Genomic DNA, 19,128 nt, shown 5'->3' with positions numbered 1-19,128 from the left:
TACGTAGTGTGATCAGTTCTTTAGGGTTAGGAAATGTTAAGTTTACTATCAACTTTCAAACCACAGTTACCTATGTCTGTTAATATGAGATGACATCTGAAAAAAAAGCTTTTCAAGAGGACAATGAGAGTCACCTTGTGGCAACCTTTTCACAATGATAAATTATTGTGTAAAGCCAACCCAAAGCATTATTTGATTTTCTGGGACTTTCAAGGGGATACAAACAAGTGCAGTATACCAGAAATACTATGACCATTTATGCTCAATCTGAATCTCTGATGATTCAATCAGGTGTGGGGGCCAGTAACCAGACTGCAGCATAGAAGCAATCTCCCTTTGGCAGTGTTCTGTTTTCAGTTTTATAAATATACAAGACTCTCCACAAACATGATAAGAAAAACATATGCCATCAACTCTCTCCTAGAAAAATGCCATCAGTCAAAATGACTAAGTTTTTAGGGTCCACATTTTAAACCCAAATCAGAATTCTGTGAATAAAGCAGCACCTCCACCATATGACAGCATCAAATAAAGTGGCTATTAACCTTTCTGCAGGAGTTTATAGAATTAATTCTGAGAGCAAGGCCCTCTTATTTTATCTCTAAATGTCACTAAGACTAACATCATAGTCCAAATATTTTGGTACCATATGTCACCTTCTTAGCATAAATATTAATAAAGTTTACTTAAATTAAAAAGGGAAAACAAAGGCCTAATTTAATAAACTACTGAACTTCCCCCCTTCATGGATCACTGCCTTGTTGTGGCGAAGGGGCTTGTGTAACTCACTGAAGCCATAAGCTATGCCATGCAGGGCCACCCAAAACGGACAGGTCATGGCGGAGAATTATGACAAAATGTGGTCCACTGGAGAAGGAAATATTCAGTATTCACTCCAGTATTCTTGCCAAGAAAACCCCATGGAACAAATCACAAGGCTAAAAGAGATGACGCCGGAAGATGAGCCCCTCAGGTCAGAAGCTGTCCAATATACTACAGGGGAAGAGCAGAGGGTATTTCCAAGTAGCGCCAGAAAGAGTGAAGTGGCTGGGCCAAAGCCAAAAGGACACTCAGCTGTGGATGTGTCTGGTGGTGAAAAGAAAATCCAATGCTGTAAAGAACAATATTGTTTAGGAACCAGGAATGTAAGATCAATGAATCAAGGTAAGCTGGAGGTGGTCAAACATGAGATGGCAAGATTGAACATCGACATCTTGGGAATCAGCGAACTCAAATGGACAGGCATGGGCGAATTTAATTCAGGTGACCATCATATCTACTACTGCAGGCAAGAATCCCTGAGAAGAAATGGAGTCGCATTCACTGTCAACAAAAGGGTGGGAAAAGCAGTACTGGGGTACAATCTCAAAAACGATAGAGTGATCTCAGTACGAATCCAAGGCAAACCATTCAACATCACAGTAATTCAAGTCTATGCCCCAACCACTGAGGCCAAAGAAGCTGAGGTTGATCGGTTCTATGAAGATCTACAACACCTTCTAGAACTAACACCAAAAAAAGATGTCCTCTTCATCATAGGGGATTGGAATGCTAAAGTAGGAAGTCAAGAAATCACCGGGATAACAGGCAGGCATGGCCTTGGTGTACAAAATGAAGCAGGACAAAAGCTAATCGAGTTTTGCCAAGAGAACACGCTGATCATAGCAAACACTCTTTTCCAACAGCACAAGAGACGACTCTACACATGGACATCACCAGATGGTCAATATCGAAATCAGATTGATTATGTCCTTTGCAGCCAAAGATGGAGAAGCTCTATACAGTCAGTCAAAACAAGACCTGGAGCTGACTGTGGCTCAGATCATGAGCTGCTTCTTGCAAAATTCCAGCTTAAATTGAAGAACATAGGGAAAACCACTAAACCATTCAGGTATGACCTAAATCATATCCCTGATGAATATACAGTGGAGGTGAGGAACAGATTTCAGGGATAGGACCTGATAGACAGAGTGCCTGAGGAACTATGGACGGAGGTCCGTAACATTGTTCAGGAGGCAGCAACTCAATCCATCCCAAAGAAAAAGAAATGCAAGAAAGCCAAGTGACTGTGTGATGAGGCTTTAGAAGTAGCTGAGGAAACAAGGGAAGCAAAAAGCAATGGAGAAAGGCGAAGATATATCCAACTGAATGCAGAGTTCCAGAGAATAGCAAGGAGAGACAAGAAGGCCTTCTTAAATGAACAATGCAAAGAAATCGAGGAAAACAATAGAATGGGAAAAACTAGAGATCTTTTCAAGAAAATCGGAGATCTCAAGGGAACGTTTTGTGCAAAGACGGGCATGATAAAGGACAAAGAAAGCAGGGACCTAACAGAAGCAGATGAGATTAAGAAGAGGTGGAAAGAATGCACAGAAGAACTATACAGGAAAGATCTTAATGTCCCTGATAGCCATGAGAGTGCGGTCACTGAACTTGGGCTGGACATCCTCGAGACTGAAGTCAAGTGGGCCTTAGGAAGAATTACTAACAACAAAGCTAGCGGAGATGACAGTATTCCAGCTGAGCTATTTAAAATCCTCAAAGATGATGCTGTTAAAGTGCTGCATTCAATATGCCAACAAATTTGGAACACTCAACAGTGGCCGCAAGACTGGAAAAGGTCAGTTTACATTCCAATTCCAAAGAAGGGCAACGCCAAAGAGTGTTCAAACTACCGTACAATTGTGCTCATTTCACGTGCCAGCAAGGTGATGCTCAAAATCCTACAAGCTAGGCTTCAGCGGTATGCGAACCGAGTACTACTGGAAGTACAAGCTGGGTTTCGAAGAGGCAGAGGAACTAGAGATCAAATCGCCAACATTTGCTGGATCATGGAGAAAGCAAGAGAATTCCAGAAAAACGTCTATTTCTGCTTCATTGACTACGCTAAAGCCTTTGATTGTGTGGATCACAACAAACTGTGGCAAATTCTAAAAGTGATGGGAGTACCAGACCACCTTACCTGTCTCCTGAGAAACCTGTACGAGGGTCAAGAAGCAACAGTAAAAACCGGACATGGAACAACCGATTGGTTCAAAATTGGGAAAGGAGTACGACAAGGCTGCATATTGTCACCCTGCTTATTTAACATATGCAGACTACATCATGAGAAACGCTGGGTTGGATGAATCACAGGTCGGAATCAAGATTGTCGAGAGAAATATCAACAACCTCCGATATGCAGATGATACCACCCTAATGGCAGAAAGCGAAGGGGATCTAAAGACCCTCTTGTTGAGGGTGAAAGAGGAGAGTGCAAAAGCTGGTTTGAAACTCAACATTAAAAAAACTAAGATCATGGCATCTGGTCCCATCACTTCCTGGCATATAGAAGGGGAGGAAATGGAAGCAGTGACAGATTTTATTTTCTTGGGCTCCAAGATCACTGCAGACAGTGACTGTAGCCATGAAAGGCGCTTGCTCCTTGGGAGGAAAGCTATGGCAAACCTAGACAGCATAGTAAGAAGCAGAGACATCACCTTGCCAACAAAGGTCTGTCTAATCAAAGCTACGGTTTTTCCAGTAGTAATGTATGGCTGTGAGAGCTGGACTATAAGGAAGGCTGAGCGCCGAAGAATTGATGCTTTCGAACTGTGGTGCTGGAGAAGACTCTTACGAGTCCCCTGGACTGCAAGGAGGTCCAATCAGTCCATCCTAAAGGAAATCAACCCTGAATGCTCATTGGAAGGACAGATACTGAAGCTGAAGCTCAAATATTTTGGCCACCTAATGTGAAGAGAAAACTCTCTGGAAAAGACCCTGATGCTGTGAAAGACTGAAGGCAAAAGGAGAAGGGGACGGCAGAGGATAAGATGGCTAGATAGCATCACCGATGCAATGAATATGAACTTGAGCACGCTCTGAGAGAGACTGCAGGACAGGAAGATCGGGCGTGCTATGGTCCATGGGGTCATGAAGAGTCGGACACGACTGAACGACTGAACAACAACAACAACAACTGAACTTCTTACTAACCATTCCTTGGGATATCCCACAAGTAGATACTGATGTACAATGAATTCAAGCATGCATGAATGACAGATGTTAAATACCCATGAGGCTGCACTTTAGAGTTTGGAATCCTAATCAATATTCCATCTTTGTAAAACTTCACTGCTAGAATCATAAAGAAAGTTTTAAAAATATCTACAGAGTTAAAAATGGAAAGACCCTTCTGGGCGCTTTGAGCTGAACATTGTACTATTCATGGTGGCAAGCATACTCGGGGGTCTTGGTCATGAACTAGTCTGCATGAACATTATTACTTTTCTGAGGGGAATGGGTAAAGCAACCAAATGAAGAAACAAAGCAGGAGATGGGAGGGATAAAAAAAAATGCCATGGGCAGGACCATTTCACATAGTCAAAATCTTCATTCAGGCAATACCTGGCAACTATTCCTAAGAACACATTCATCACATGGGTCCTCCACAATTAAAAACTGGGTCTGAGGAATAATTTAGGTGGCTACTATTAAATACAGAAAATCAGCAGACTGGCAAATGCCAAGTACATTTGATGCAGACCTCTGAATGTATATAACAACTGTTCAAGCTGCTTGGAGAATGCACTGTAACTCCCAAACTGCTACCTGTTTTTGCTGTTCTGATAACGTAGCTGTTCTGATAAAATGAGCCATCTGAGCTATTTTGGGTCTTATCTTTCTTTGGAACCAACATGATAATCCTTTTGTTGAATAAGATCTAAAAAATACAAGCAACCACTAACATGCTATCCCTCAAGTCTTTACTAAATAACCACCACATTCTTTTAAAAACCTTCTTGGGCATAGCTGCCAGGGTCCTTATACTCCTGGTGTCACCTCTTCTCCACCCTATGTTCCTCACTAGGGGACTAGAGGCAGGCGCCTGATTCCATCCGTGAACCCGGCGAACACCCACCCCCGCCCACACCCCGGAGCCACGCTTGCCAAGCCCCTGGAGCATTTGCCTCCTGCCTGCGCTTGCAGAGCCACCCACAGTCACCAGGGCAGTGGTGTCAAGCTCCACGATCACCATTTTTCAGAAAAAAATAGCAATCACAAAAAAGCGCATGTTTGCATATATGCAAAAAGGGGGCCATGAACAGCCCACATAGGCAAGATTACAGGTGTTTGCTTGCCTGTAATCTTGCATATATGGGCTATCTACGGCCATTTCATGTATACGTCAATGTGCACATTTTTACAAAAGTGCGTATTTGCTTGTAGGCGAGTATGCACAGTTTTGCAAATGCGCAGATTTGCGCATTTGCAAAATGGGGCCATGAATGGCCCATATACACAAGATTACAGGTAAGCAAATGCCTGTAATCTTGCATATATGGGCCATTCACAGCCCCATTTTGCATATATGCAAATGTGCATTTTCGCGATCACCATTTTATTTTTTGAAAACTGGTGATCACGGAGCTCGACGAGGCCACCCTAGTGAGTGCGAGCAGTTTGGCGAGCGGCGGGAACTTGAGCGTGGGTCCGGGTGTGCGCAAGCAGGGCAGGAGCTGGGCGGGTGCCCAGACAACCCAGATGGGGGCGGGGGGGCACCCACCCATCCCTACTCTTCACACTTCCTAACAACCCAGTCCATTACTTTTCTCTAATTTCTAAATATCCCTTATTCTCATATCACCCCAACTCCAATCTGAATACTTGGTCCCACTTTCCAAAACACACTTTTTGAACATTTCTAGTCCTCTTGGCAATAAAATATGAAACATTATTTGCATCCTCTCCTCCATAGTGTTCAGTCCCCATCACCATCACAAGAGCACTAACAGTATTTACATCTCTTCATGTCTGAAATAAAAGATTGTATCTAATGTGCACCCGAAGGAATGCCTAACAATTATGTACTTGGTGGAATACGAATTAACTGCCTACTTAAGCAAGTATCATCCCCTCAGGATCAACAGAAACACGTCAACAAAAAAAGTTAAAGAAATGAAGTTAACATAGCATAACTTTGGGAACATTTATGCCACAAACAATGCAATACAGTTCTGTCTGTTCAATAATAGAGACACAAACACTCAACTGCTGCCGTCTCCATTTATTCCTTGCTATTCATTCCAAAAAGAGAAATAATTTGATGAAAATACCAGCCTTTCTGAATTATTTAGGAAACAATGCTAGAGGAAGCAGCCCTGGTGAGCAGCCTGCCAATACCTTTCTCCCTCTCTATTCATCAGCTATGTCAAGATGGGTCTGTGTGTCACATGGCCACCGCCTAACAGTAGACAATGGAAGGATAAACAACAACAAGAAATCATCAGCATACTATCTCATTAAGATTACATGATGGTTAAAGTGTGATTAATGTGTATAACTACTTAGAACTAGGCTACTTTGCATTTCACTAATAGTACCCAGAATGGTAAAATGCCAACCCAGCAATTCTAACCAATCCTCAATTAACTTGGTGAGATTCAAATCAAATACATAGCAACACACACACACACACACATACACACAGTATGGGTGTAGCACCAGGACATCAATACAGGTTCATAAGTAACTATTATATTTTATTGGTTTGGTTTACTCTCAGAAGAAATGAAACAGTTTATAAAATGGAGAATATTAGCAAAACCCAGTCTTAAGCTTTTCTACTACTACAATTGATCGTTTACACAGAGCAACGATTACCCATGTTCAGACACAGAATACTGGGAATACCAAATGAAAAGAGTAAACAACAGGAGATCATTATCACCAGCATGCGCTGCTTGTAAGTAACATGGGACATCTTGCTGGACATAACTAGAAAGAGAATCCCGAGTCACATGGATTTCTTGACTGACAGTGTGGAAATTCTAGACCTTGAAAACAAAATGATCAGCTATCCACTGGACCACAGCAGCGATGTAATGCTAATTAGGAGGTCACCTAATATACTAAATGAAATGAATATTTCATTTAACTCGAGCAATTGGCATTTTCTCTTTGTAAGCCCCCAAGACATTGCTGGTGGCCCACCAGATCCTCCTGCATCTGCTGCCACCAGAAAAATTGTGGCAGCACTGTCTGGGGTTTCCTTTGCTAGTGCTAATAAAGGGATCCCTTCCCTTATCTCTGATCTCTGCTGAGAGTCTGGAGATAAGGAAGGAGCTTCCTTGGTAGCACTAGCAAGGGAAACTCTTCCCTGTATAATCAAGGAGTTGAGAAAATTAGAAACATAAAAATGTAAGAAAGCAAAGCAAGAGAGGAAGAAAAGCATTCTTGAATAGGACAGCAACGAACCCCAGGTGTATGTATATGCGTATGTGCATGAGTGACTGTATGTGCACATACGTATGGTGCCCAGGCACACACCGATGCAGTCTTTTGGGACAAAATGGTTGCCCACCCTGGGTTTACAGCATGAAGACAGGGAAATGAACATGGTATGCACATTAAGGATATAATGCTATAGCTCTAGTTCCAAAACTAGTCACTGTTCTGAAAGGAGCAGGAAAATATTTTGGTATTTACAACATGAGATTATCATAGTCTTAAAAATAGCCATTTGTGTACAGCAAGTGAGAATTGCCTCCAGGAAACCAGGCAGGATGTTCCTATGTGTACTGAGTTGCCCTGTAAATTCTAGGATTGGAACATGTGGCTGCTTTTCTACCCATCCTCTGTAAGGGAAAGAGATAGAGTTACATGCACTACCTCCATAACAAAGAACCTCTACGCCTGTCTTCTTCAAACCATGGATCAAGCCGCGGTCTAGAATCCTGGTTTGCAGGCCAACTATGGTTTGCAAAAGCCATAATTTACTGTATTCAGACAGAATGACAAAGTATGATTTGTCCATACTAAATGCAGAAGCTTCTAATCTCCCTCCCTTGTGCACAAAGAAACAGGGAAGAAGGGGAGAGATTGCATTGTTTGCCACTTCTCATTCTCTTAATGACAAACCATAGTTTGCTGTAACATCTGAATTGACTCTCTCTCTCTCTACATACACACACACACACACACACACACACAAGCAAGGAGAGGAACAGAAAGAAAAGAAGCTCCATCTGGGTTACATTTGCTCAGCCACAGCTAGCTCCTGTTTTTCTTTGTGTTCTCTCTCTCTCTCATCCTAGCATAGTGAAAAGGACAGAAAATACAGAATCTAGCTCTAATAGAGCAATGCAGAGGGTTAGTTCCTTCTTTTTTTCTGTTCCTCTCCCCTGATACTTTCTGTTTCACTCTCCTAGGGAGAGACCTATAGAAAGATAAGGTCCAACACCACCATATTTACTCATGAAAATGGAGCACAGCTGGCTGACTGCTTTCTCAATCTCTTTCTATCTAGCAGGGACAGAAAGAGAAAAAGAATGCAAGTCCACATTACGTCACCATAGCAATGTGATGGAGGGTAGCCATGGAGGCTAAGGTTCTTTCGTCCTCTCATACTTAATGATAGCTGACCTTCCTAGCAAAGAGCTGCTGCCAGACTGCTGACTGGGGCTGGCTACAGGGAGCATACAACTCCCCTGCTAAAACAGCTTCACTGGCTCTGAGTACAATTCAAAGTGCTGGTCATGTCCTATAAAGCCCTATACAGCTCGGGTCCAGGTTATCTGAAAGACCGTATTCTCCCCTATGAGCTTACTCGTGCCCTGAGATCTTCAGGGGAGGCCCTTCTCACAGTCTCACCACCACCACAGGCACATCTGGTGGGAACGCAGGAGAGGGCCTTCTCGGTGGCTGTCCCAAGGCTCTGAAACTCCCTTCCCAGGGAGGTATGTTGATATGTTTTCGCAGGCATGTAAAAACTTTTCTGTTCCAGCAGGCCTTTGGGGATAGCTAGTCTGGAACTGTGAGAATAGGACGGATGGATACTTATATTTCTTGTTGTCTTTTCATGTTTTGATATTTTATACAAATTTAATATTATTGATGATTTAATTATATTTTTAACTTTTGTATACTTCTATTTATACTTCTATTTATAGGTTTTAATTGTACAAGTTTAATGTTGTAAAGCCGCCTTGTGTCCCAGTATTGGGGAAAAGGCGGGATATAAATTAATAACAACAACAAGAACAACAACTTCTGGAATCAGGGAGTCAAACCATTAGGTTTTTTGGTTCAACTCAGCTGCAACTGAAGTTGTTCTGGTCTAGTTCCAGTTCAGGCCAATAAAGAAAGATTCAGTAACCAGTTTGGCACACATAATCAACCAGTTCAGTTCTGTCACATAAGAAAATGTAAATATAAGGCAGATTATTTATAGTGGTCATTTGCACAGAGATGGTGTTACTCCCTCCTTTCCTTTCACCAATAAGTGTCCTGCAAACTGTATTTCAAACTTATCCCTACTTCATTTTACAATTACATATATGTTCTCAATACCTTATATTGTCTGAGTCACACATTTATTGTACATTTAGCCCTTCCATACTGTAACTTCTATGTTGACCAAAAATTTGAAATAAATACAGAATTTCCTTCAACTTTTAGAAACTTTTAGTCCTCCAAGAGAGATGCACAATTAACTTTTCAAAAGATCTGGCCTTTGATGAGTGCATTACAGCCAACTATCGGACTTCGGGGTTTGATTTCTTTTTTATTTATATTTTATATTTCCCTTGGTGCAAATATATAGGTATATATTTTATTTTTAAATATTCTGAAGGTTGATATATCAGTGAACAGCATTTGCACATGGTACTCAAGTATGAATCCGGGAGGTGGGGGGGAATGTAATAACTAGAATGTCACAAAACTTTGTCTAGGTCAGGAATGGGGAAGCTCTGGACTGTGGGCCAATTTTGGCGCATCAGGCCACACCATGTGGCCCATGGAGGCTTAGATGAGGCTCCTACCCCTACCGGAAGTGCCTCCCACTGCCAAAGAGCAATGCCATGTGTGCTCTGAACTGGAGATTTCAGGGAACACCACACAGGGAAGGAAAAGGAGGAGTGAAGTCATGACTGAAGTTCTAGCTGGAAGAGCTCCAGTTGGCGTTTTGGCTGGGGACCCAATGATATTGGGGGCAGTCCTGATGAGGGGGGACATCCTAAATTTGGATGTCATGGGGAACTCTGCTTATTTAACATTGGAAGCAAAAGGTGCACTTTCCGCCTCTGACACATGAAAGAAGCGGAGTGGAGAGAATGAGTCCGATGCTTGAGATTACTTGTTCACATAGTAGAAAACCATGGTTTTATTGTTACACCTGAACCAAACCTGTATTAAAATCTTAAACCTGTAATACTAATGCTGTGGTCCCCAAACACTATCAACACATGCCTTTAATTTTCCTGGAATTCACTTTAATTTTCTCTTTGGCATCTTTAATGTCTAAAGAATATAAGAGCAATGCTTATATAGCTAAAGAAAAATAGTTTTCATATACCCTTTCAGCATAGCTGCTCAGAAACTGCAGAAGGGAATTGAAGTAACACCTCCAAAACTAATACTTTTTAAAGCACTGTGACAGTGTTTAATTTGTGTATACCTCATACTGATATCTGAAAATAGATGTAATTAACAATAGGACAAATCTGTTCCGTAGTATATTATTCAAGGCCATTAGGCAAATTTGCTCATCATGATATGAAAAATGTCAACTACTTAATTAGCACACCTACTTAGTCGGAAAACCTCCTAGTGAATCCAAACTAATGTTTTTTTGTTGGGATGGGGGGAGGGGAACCAACATCAATTAAGTTTGTTCTAAGAGCAACTAATTTAAAATATATCTAAATAGTTACCTTGACTGGCTTGACATGCTCTTACTTAAGCAAAAATTAATCTTAGCCCCCACCCCACCCCTGCCATCAGCCATTTTGGGGCAAAGTTCATGTCTTGGGACCAAGCTGCTTGAGGGCCATCTCCTCCCTCATGAATCTGGCTATCCTTTAAGATCAGCTGTTGCAGCCCTCTTATGTGTGTGCCATTGCTTTCTGAACCACATGGTGCCAATGCCCTGTATGTGGAACTTCCTGCCCGAAGAGGTTAGGTCTTCTCCTTGTCTATTTGTGTTCCCCAAGTGACTGAAAACATTTCTTTTTAAACAAGCTTTTGACTTTGTTGTTGCTTAATTTAACTTATTTATAAATCGTTTGGACGCTTTGTGTTGTTTGCTCTGGATGCTGCTTTCAGTCTGGTATTTATTTTTTAATCTGTTTTAATAATGGATCATTTCTTTTCTTTTTTTTGCGTCTTTTTTATCCTTTTCAGAGGCAAAATAAATATTTTTTCCATAAATAAATGTTACTTCTCTGATCAGAACTACATAATGGAGAGCTCAAGACTTTAAATGATTGGAGTAGGAAGTCAAATCCATTCATTTTAGTTATGCAAAGTTTATTTAATGGCTGGTCTAAATCACTAAGAGGCCTTTGCATTTAGTATAAATCTTGTTTAGCAGAAATCTGTGTTAATTTGAGGATGATTATGTTTTGGAAAAGCCCAAAACTCAAGGAACACTTAACAAATTGAAAATCAGTGGCCTGATTCTTTAAATGGAAAAAAGCAACTCTAGAAAGAAATTTTAAGGAGAATCTTTAAAAGAAGAAGACAACAGCAACAACAACTTCTAGCATGCTCCAAAATAGAATTTATCATGTCAGGTGCATTAAAATATATATATTATTTAGGTTTAATCTTATTCCCCATGCATGGGAGAACACCCCTGAAAAGCCAACTAAAGTGTCCTAAGCTAATGTGATAGACATCTTCAACTTTATTATTGGTGCCTAATGTTATTCCTGCAGCTTAATGCTAGTGAGGTAAATCAGACCTACCGCTGGCTTTAACAGTTCTGTACAGAGTACAGTATGCTGCTGACATACTAAATTCTCAGTGTAAAAGAAATGATTTGCAATGGATTCCTGCGCCCTCAGCTACAGTAGGCAGATACCGCTCTCCAACACCATGCTTACAACAGTGCATGGTATATTAAGATGCTGTCAAAGCTATTAAGGTCATTAACACTTGCACATATATTTAAGTCTATTCCTGTGTGATTTAGGAGATTATTTGCATATTATTATTCACCAGCAAGCCTGTTTCCTATATTCCCACAGGAAACAACTCACAGGAGTGACTTAAATAGCATTCACTATTTTGATTCAAAAGGATATGAAAGAACAGCAAATAAATGAAAAGCAGTGCAGACAGATGCAGAGACTATGAGAACAGTTAAGCAAGAGCCTGGGCTAATAAATGACAAATGCAGATGAATGCAGACAAATGTACCATAATGAGTCTCAGAGGAGCAAAGAATGAATGGAAGAAAAATAAATTATACATTCAATGGGAAAGTTCTACTACAGCGGAGAATAAGAAAAGAGACCTACAAGGTATTGCACCACAGTGCTGTCACAGCTGGGGCAAAGAAGATACTAAATGTTCCAGTAAATAGTATTACACATAGCCACGCCTAAAACAGTTGTCATAACCATAACAAAGGTCCTTAAAAGGCTGGTGAGAGAGAAAAAGGGAAGAGGGATGTCAGAAACTTACATTGGCTTTAGCTTCATCTCATGGTACCTGCAAGGACATGATAGCATTGGTAGTTTCTTAGGCAATATACATTTGTTCATTTTTAGGAGCAGAGGTGCAGAGCCTAAATCAGCTTGGAAGCCATAGTTTCTGACGAAATACCAACTTCTAATCCAAGGTACAGTATGCGAGCCAGTTGAGTAATCTCAGTGGTAAAAAAAAGGCCTCCTGGACATGCTCAGAGGAACTCTTCTTTTCAAATTACTATTTTACTTTTTCTAGGTCCAAGTCCTATAATTGAAAACAAGTTCCAGAACTGGGTCTCCAAGCTTTTGGAGCGAACCAAGTCCTGGATGGGTAAGTCACTGCTAGAGATTTCAGATGCTACAAACAAATGTATTTCTCCATGGTATGTGTAGTGCTAGAACACATTTTAAATGTGGTAGAATCATGCTTTATGTACTATGAAATATGAAGTGTATCTACTGAATTGTCCCCAAGTGACCGCATGAATAGTATATTGGTGATTTAGAATGTAAGCTTATACAAACCTGCCTAGGGTAAGCCCCATTGCACACAGTAAGGCTTACTTCTGAGTAAACATGCAAAGGATTGCACTGTTAATTAATACAGGTATCGACCAAGGTGCAGTTTTTTTCTGATTTAAAGTGGTGGGTGACTGAGAACAGAACCTTAAGAAAGGACACTCTATTCTACAAGGCTGTTTAATTGTGAAATTAATGACAACACATAAGCAGAAGAATAACAGTAATTTTATACTTCAATTTTACTTAAAATTATTCCATACATTTTCCAGGAAGTCTTACCTTTAACAGAACTTCTCTGCAACCAACTATAGTGTGTGCCTTTTTCTTGTAATATGTATCTGACAAACGTAACTCAAAAATAAACTCAAAAGGAAGAATTTGAAATGTATACTACATGGGAAATCTTAAAGTACTGATAAAGCTCTGCTGGAGAATAGGTCAGCTCAAACCACCTTAAAAAAAACTAATTCAGATTTTTAAATGCAAGACGTTTCACACTGCTTTATCAGCTGCACTAGCTTCCAGTCCATTTCCAAGCCAAATTCAACATGTTGTTGTTGACCTTTAAACCCCTAAACAGCTTGGGTTCAGTTTCTCTAAAAAAAAAAAATCTCCTCCCATATGTACCTGCTTGGAACTTTAGGTCATCCTCCTAAAGGGTCTCCTCCAAATGCTCCCACTGCGGGAAGCTAGACAGGTGGCTACAAGAGAGAGGGCCTTCTCAGTTGTGGCACCCTAATTATGGAATAAATTCCCCAAAGGTTATTCTGGTGCCTACGTTGTTATTGTCAGAGCACCAGGCAAAGACCTTTCTTTTCTCCCAGGCATTTTTGAGACCCTGTTCCTGTACTGTTTGTTGTTTCGCATTGTATTGTATTCTTTTAAGTAGTTGTACTGTATTTTATATTTTTAAGTGTTTGTAATCCGCCTAGAGAACATTGGTTATTAGGTAGATTAGAAATATAATTAAATAAATAAATACAGATTGTAAAATCTGGATATCATACAAAAACTGACTGAAATTACACATTTCTTTAAGCATCCAACTTACCAAACATATTCTGTATCTGGAGTCTATCCTTTTACAAGAAAGCCTTTGGAAAGTTTTGTGAAACTTGAAAAGGATTGGGGTTTAAAAAAAAAAAAAAGCTTAGAAATCCAGTTTGAACAGACTGAGGAATCTGTGCTGAGCCTATGGCCTAATAGTTCTTAGATGGAGGAAATTAAGAAATGGCACACATAGCATACAGAGCAGAAAATGAAGCTCATGGAACATACCTTGGGAAACAATCTTAGGAGATGTAACCGAGTTATGACATAGATGTTAAATGGAAATGCTTTCATAATTTTCTATTTTCTTTCTTCTTTAAAATTTAAAAACAGATTGAGGAAGCTATGAATTTGATTTGAGGTGTAGCAAGGAGGGGTGTTTAACCTCTTTCCCATCAGCAAATCAAGATCATCCATACCCCCTGGCAGGGGAAAGATACTGGCATCCATATCTGATCTTTGAGAGACAGAAAAGTAGGTGGAGGACTTCTGAGTGGAACATAGCTGGCAGTGAAAAGGTTAAGCATCCCCCCCCCCTTTAAATCAGGAGAAAAGTTACATATATCTGTATGAAACATCTCAATCTCAGTTTATAAAAAAATGAAGCTGATATGGAAAGTAGAGAATGATGATCAGTAGAATCGTACAACATTAGGCAGTAAGACTGGCCTCAGTCTCAGAGGCGGAAACTGCTCTAAGCATTGCTTATTTTTGTATGTTAATTCAGGTGTGTGCACAAGCTTATACATATGAAAGTCTTTGGAACATCTTGATAAACTAAGGTAAAGCAAAGGGATATAAAGCCAAATCCATAGCTCCTATAAGTAGTATTACCTTTCATTTCTTAAGACAATGCATTAGCAGCTTAACTTAGCAGTTTGAAAACAATGTTAGTTGCCGCAACTTTCTTCAAGACACCCTGGAAATTCTATCTGATCCCTTTATAATATGCATATGCAATGAAATTCTGTATTAACTGGTCATCAGAGGAGGAGCCAGGCAAAATCCCTTGCAGAAAATTAAAGTAATTTTTAAAATGTACATGTTGATAGGATCTTGAACAAGTAGTCAAAAACCTTTAAACAACTAAAACACTTATTTATGCACCCTGGGACTCAAATGTTAAGTAGAAAATTTAACTATCTAGCCATTACTATACACTGAACCTTACAAAAGCAAACATTTAGTAACAATAATATACAGTAGCTGCCCTTTCACACAGAAAGTCACAACTGGTGACTGACATTGATTGATGCCTATAGTACACACTACATCAGAGAGTTGGCTTGTCATACTCAATGTATCCTGTAGTTTCTTCAGCACAGATGAAGACAACAGAACAGAAAGAAAGACAACAATATAACTTGGGAGTGCATAACCTCAGAATGATGGATGAGAAGTGCATCCAACATTTCTGGCTCTTCTGCACTCCCTAGAAAGCTGGAGTGAGTCAAAACAAAGTCACATTATCCTTACTCCCATGAGTAGCTGATACTATATTTTCAACATTAAAAAGCTGAACATATATACTTCGAGTGATGATCAAAGCCATAAAGCAATGTATGTGAGTTCTTTCTTCCAACCTCTTCAAAACGGTTGGTTTAAGAATCACAGTGGCTGCCGACTGTGGCTAAGGCAATTGATTACAGCCCATTTAGACATTATTAGGCATGGAGGATGAACTTGTGCAGGTGGGGGGAGGGCGGCCAGTAGGCTTTACTCTCAACTTACACATGTTCAGTTAACATCTAATCAGAACCCTTGTATATACACACAAGATTTCTTTTGACATTCGATGATGTGGTTCACACAACACAATAAGCCATGGTGGGTTGTCACTGTAGGTTGTTTCAGGCAGCTTGTCATGACATCTGAATCCAGAGCATTTTTTTCATCATGAGGTGTTTTCCACAAACAAGCCCCCTGAGGACCCATGGCTTGTTGGGCTGTTCAGGATGTTCGCTAGCAAGGCAAGCACAGGCAAGGCAAATGGAGGATGTGATTGACAAGGACATTGACAAGAGGGAGATATTACAATGCTGGGCTAAATAGTGGACAGGTAGTTTTGTGGTCCTGTACACTTGAGCAAGACCACAAATAAAATAAGAAAAATGTGAATGCACTACCACATTCATAATGGCTCAGAAAATTATATGCATTTGGTGATCTGATGCAGGAGTAGGGGTGGGGGGAGTTTCCCTCGTGAACCAGCAACCTCAGAAGACCAATTGCAGAAAGGGTGCTGATGCAGGGAATGAGAAAACAAGGATTTCTGCTGCAAAGGCACCTGGGATACATGCTGGGAGCAAGGAAGACAACTAAGGTGGAAACAACCCACACCAAGCCACAGTGCGCCTGATTGTCTGTTGGGAGCAACGTGGTTATCGAGCAAACAACCAACTCATGGTGGCTTATCTTCAGGATGGGTTAGCATGATGTGCAAACTTGCCCAATGACTGCATGTTGGTTGGGGCACAGCCACTTCCCTTTACTAAGTTCATTCTATATGTAGAATAATGTCCTAAAAGGGCCCACATTTCTGAAAAAATGCAAGTTCAAGTTACACAATGGAGGCCATATCCAACCCAGCTCTAAGTGGATACCTGCTCCACTGTTTGGGAAAAAATGAAAAACAAATCTATAATAATAAAACAGGATGTATGACTGTCCATCTGTCTGTCAGTGCCATAGCAGCAAAACCGTGATATCTAGACAACTGAAACTTGCTGTGCATACTAAGGGATGCCTAGGGGTATGTGCTGGCTTAGTGGTTAAGACGCTGAATTGCAGACCAGAAAGTCAGCAGTTCAAGACCCGAGTGCTGCGTGACAGAGTGAGCTCCCGTCTTCAGTCCCAGCTCCTGCCAACCTAGCTGTTCGAAAGCAAGAAATTGCAAGTAGACAAATAGGTACCGCTTTGGTGGGAAAGGTAACAGCGTTCAGTGCACCTCGGTGTTCAGTCACGCCGGCCACATGACCACGGAAGCGTCTTCAGACAGCGCTGACTCTTCGGCTTAGAAATGGAGATGAGCACCGCACCCTAGCATCGGACACGACTGGCTGGGGACACCTTTACCTTTACCTTTAAAAAGGTAAAGGTGTCCCCAACCAGTCGTGTCCGACTCTAGGGTGCGATGCTCATCCCTGTTTCTAAGCCGAAGAGCCAGCGTTGTCCGAAGACGCTTCCGTGGTCATGTGGCCGGCATGACTGAACACCGAGGTGCACAGAACGCTGTTACCTTTCCCGCCAAGGTGGCACCTATTTATCTACTTGCAATTTCTTGCTTTCTAACTGCTAGGTTGGCAGAAGCTGGGACTGAAGACAGGAGCTCACTCCGTCACGCAGCACTCGGGTCTCGAACTGCTGACCTGCTGACCTTCCAGTCTGCAGTTCAGCGTCTTAACCACTAAGCCACCGCGGCCCACCTTTACCTTTAGAGGTATGCATATCAGGTTTATTTTGTTGTTAAAATGCATTAATTAATGTAAATGTGTCCATGTGGTTGAAGCCTACAGTAACATCTTCAGCTGCTAGGGACAGGCCTTCTTAACCAGCACATAGCTTTGCAATCCATACAGTTTTAAGGCGGTGGGGAGCAGTAGGCTGAGGGACTGAGTTATACACTTGCCCCATCCCCCCTGCTGTGAGGCAGCTCCCCTCAGGGGAACAGCATGTACATAACCCTCCCTTGGGAGAACAGAAGGAACTCTTTTTTCAAAATAGGTGCCAAATGCTGGTCTCCCAGAACCAAGCTTGATGTCTGAGTGCATTGGGGGAGAAGACAAGGGAAATTTCTAGGGACTACTGTAGACTCTTTGCCCCAGGTAGGGAGGTAGAAGGATTTGACTGACAGGTCTCTCAGACTGCTAGTGACTGCAGTGGAATAAAGTCTCCTGGTTGTGCTTTGTTTGTAAGGGAAAGAGCAGACGGGGAAACTTTTCATCACTGAAGTCTAGTAACTTGAAATCTCCACCCCTCTGGAATTTCCCTTATAGGTGGAACTGGAAAAGAAATTCAATTCTACCACAACACTTAATGCATAATAACTAAAAGCATCCATATGACATCCATTAGCTCCCTATAAACAGAGGATCCTGTTCATGAGTTATATTGGGTCAAACTGCTGCTAGCCATTCTGCATCAAGAGGACTGGGCTGTGATATCTGTGAAAAGGAAATTCTTACTGTGAATTCCTGTTTCAAGGACTCCTAGAGGGCATTCAATATTCTTATCCTTCGAGATAACCCCTCCTCTTCCATAAGCAGGCAGGGCCAACGTCTCGCCAGTCTCCTCTAGAGGAGGGATATCCTGGTCTCCCAGACCAGTACTGGAAAAGCAGAAAACTCCAACTACCTCCAAAATAAGAAACTATAGAATTAGAATACTAACTCAACTCCTGGCCCCAAAAACGCCAGTTAGATAATACAAACATGTTAACATCACAGCTTGAGAACTAAAAAAAACTATTGTTGACATGGGAACTTTCCCCCCAAGAAAAACTGTCTACCACCCCCACAAGTGAGGCAGAGGCAGAAGCCCTAAAAATCTCTCTCCCCCCACCCCCCGCTATAGCTCAAACACTGGACTGAAGAGGTGGGCAAATGCCCTCTGGGAGTCCTGGGAACAAGAATTCATGGTAACAATGTCCTTTTTCCCAAGACTCATGGGGGGCATGCAATATTCATATCCTTTGGGATGTACAAGAGTAGTTCCATCCCTGGGTGGGGCTCCAGCTGGCTTAACCTCAGACCTGAACAGCCTGTTGCAAAATCCTTCTCCCAAAGGCTGCATCAGCAGAAGAATATTTGTCCACCTTGTAATGTTCAGAAAAGGTATGTACGGATGCCCATGTCACAGCCCTACAGATTTCTTCTATGGAAAGTCATTCTCTGTCAAGGCTGCAACTATCGACTTCAATGTCTCCATTTTGAAGTGTCATTTCCGGATGAATTTGCTGAGCCATTTTACATCCAATATGGCTCTTGTATCCCCATTTTTGTTGCCAGCAGAGAAAAAATTGGAGTAGACCCCCAATCTTTCCTGCTCCTGTGAGACAGGCTCAATTGCTTGAATGTCCAGCAGGTGTTGAATGGCTAGCTTA

The 19,128-nt window shown here is 41.4% G+C and overlaps 1 protein-coding gene across 2 annotated transcripts in view; it reads right to left on the bottom strand.

Annotated features, from left to right (window-relative positions):
• Window positions 1-19,128, bottom strand: part of PIGK (phosphatidylinositol glycan anchor biosynthesis class K) — a 168,387-nt gene that overhangs the window by 16,818 nt on the left and 132,441 nt on the right. Inside the window, exon 11 of one of the 2 annotated variants that reach the window (XM_084852180.1) lies at window positions 12,451-12,477. The exons of the other annotated variant lie outside the window; for it this stretch is intronic. Coding sequence (XP_084708306.1) covers window positions 12,469-12,477 — 9 coding nt within the window. The 3' untranslated portion in view covers window positions 12,451-12,468. The remainder of the gene's footprint in view (window positions 1-12,450; window positions 12,478-19,128) is intronic. 2 annotated transcript variants of the gene reach the window in all.

This window comes from Heloderma suspectum, chromosome 4 (genome assembly GCF_057233095.1).
Source record: "Heloderma suspectum isolate Gila_16-S chromosome 4, 16-S_ref, whole genome shotgun sequence".
NCBI classification, from domain to species: Eukaryota; Metazoa; Chordata; class Lepidosauria; order Squamata; family Helodermatidae; genus Heloderma; species Heloderma suspectum.
Note: the sequence above shows the minus strand (reverse complement) of the source record. Positions and strands in the feature narration are given on the sequence as shown.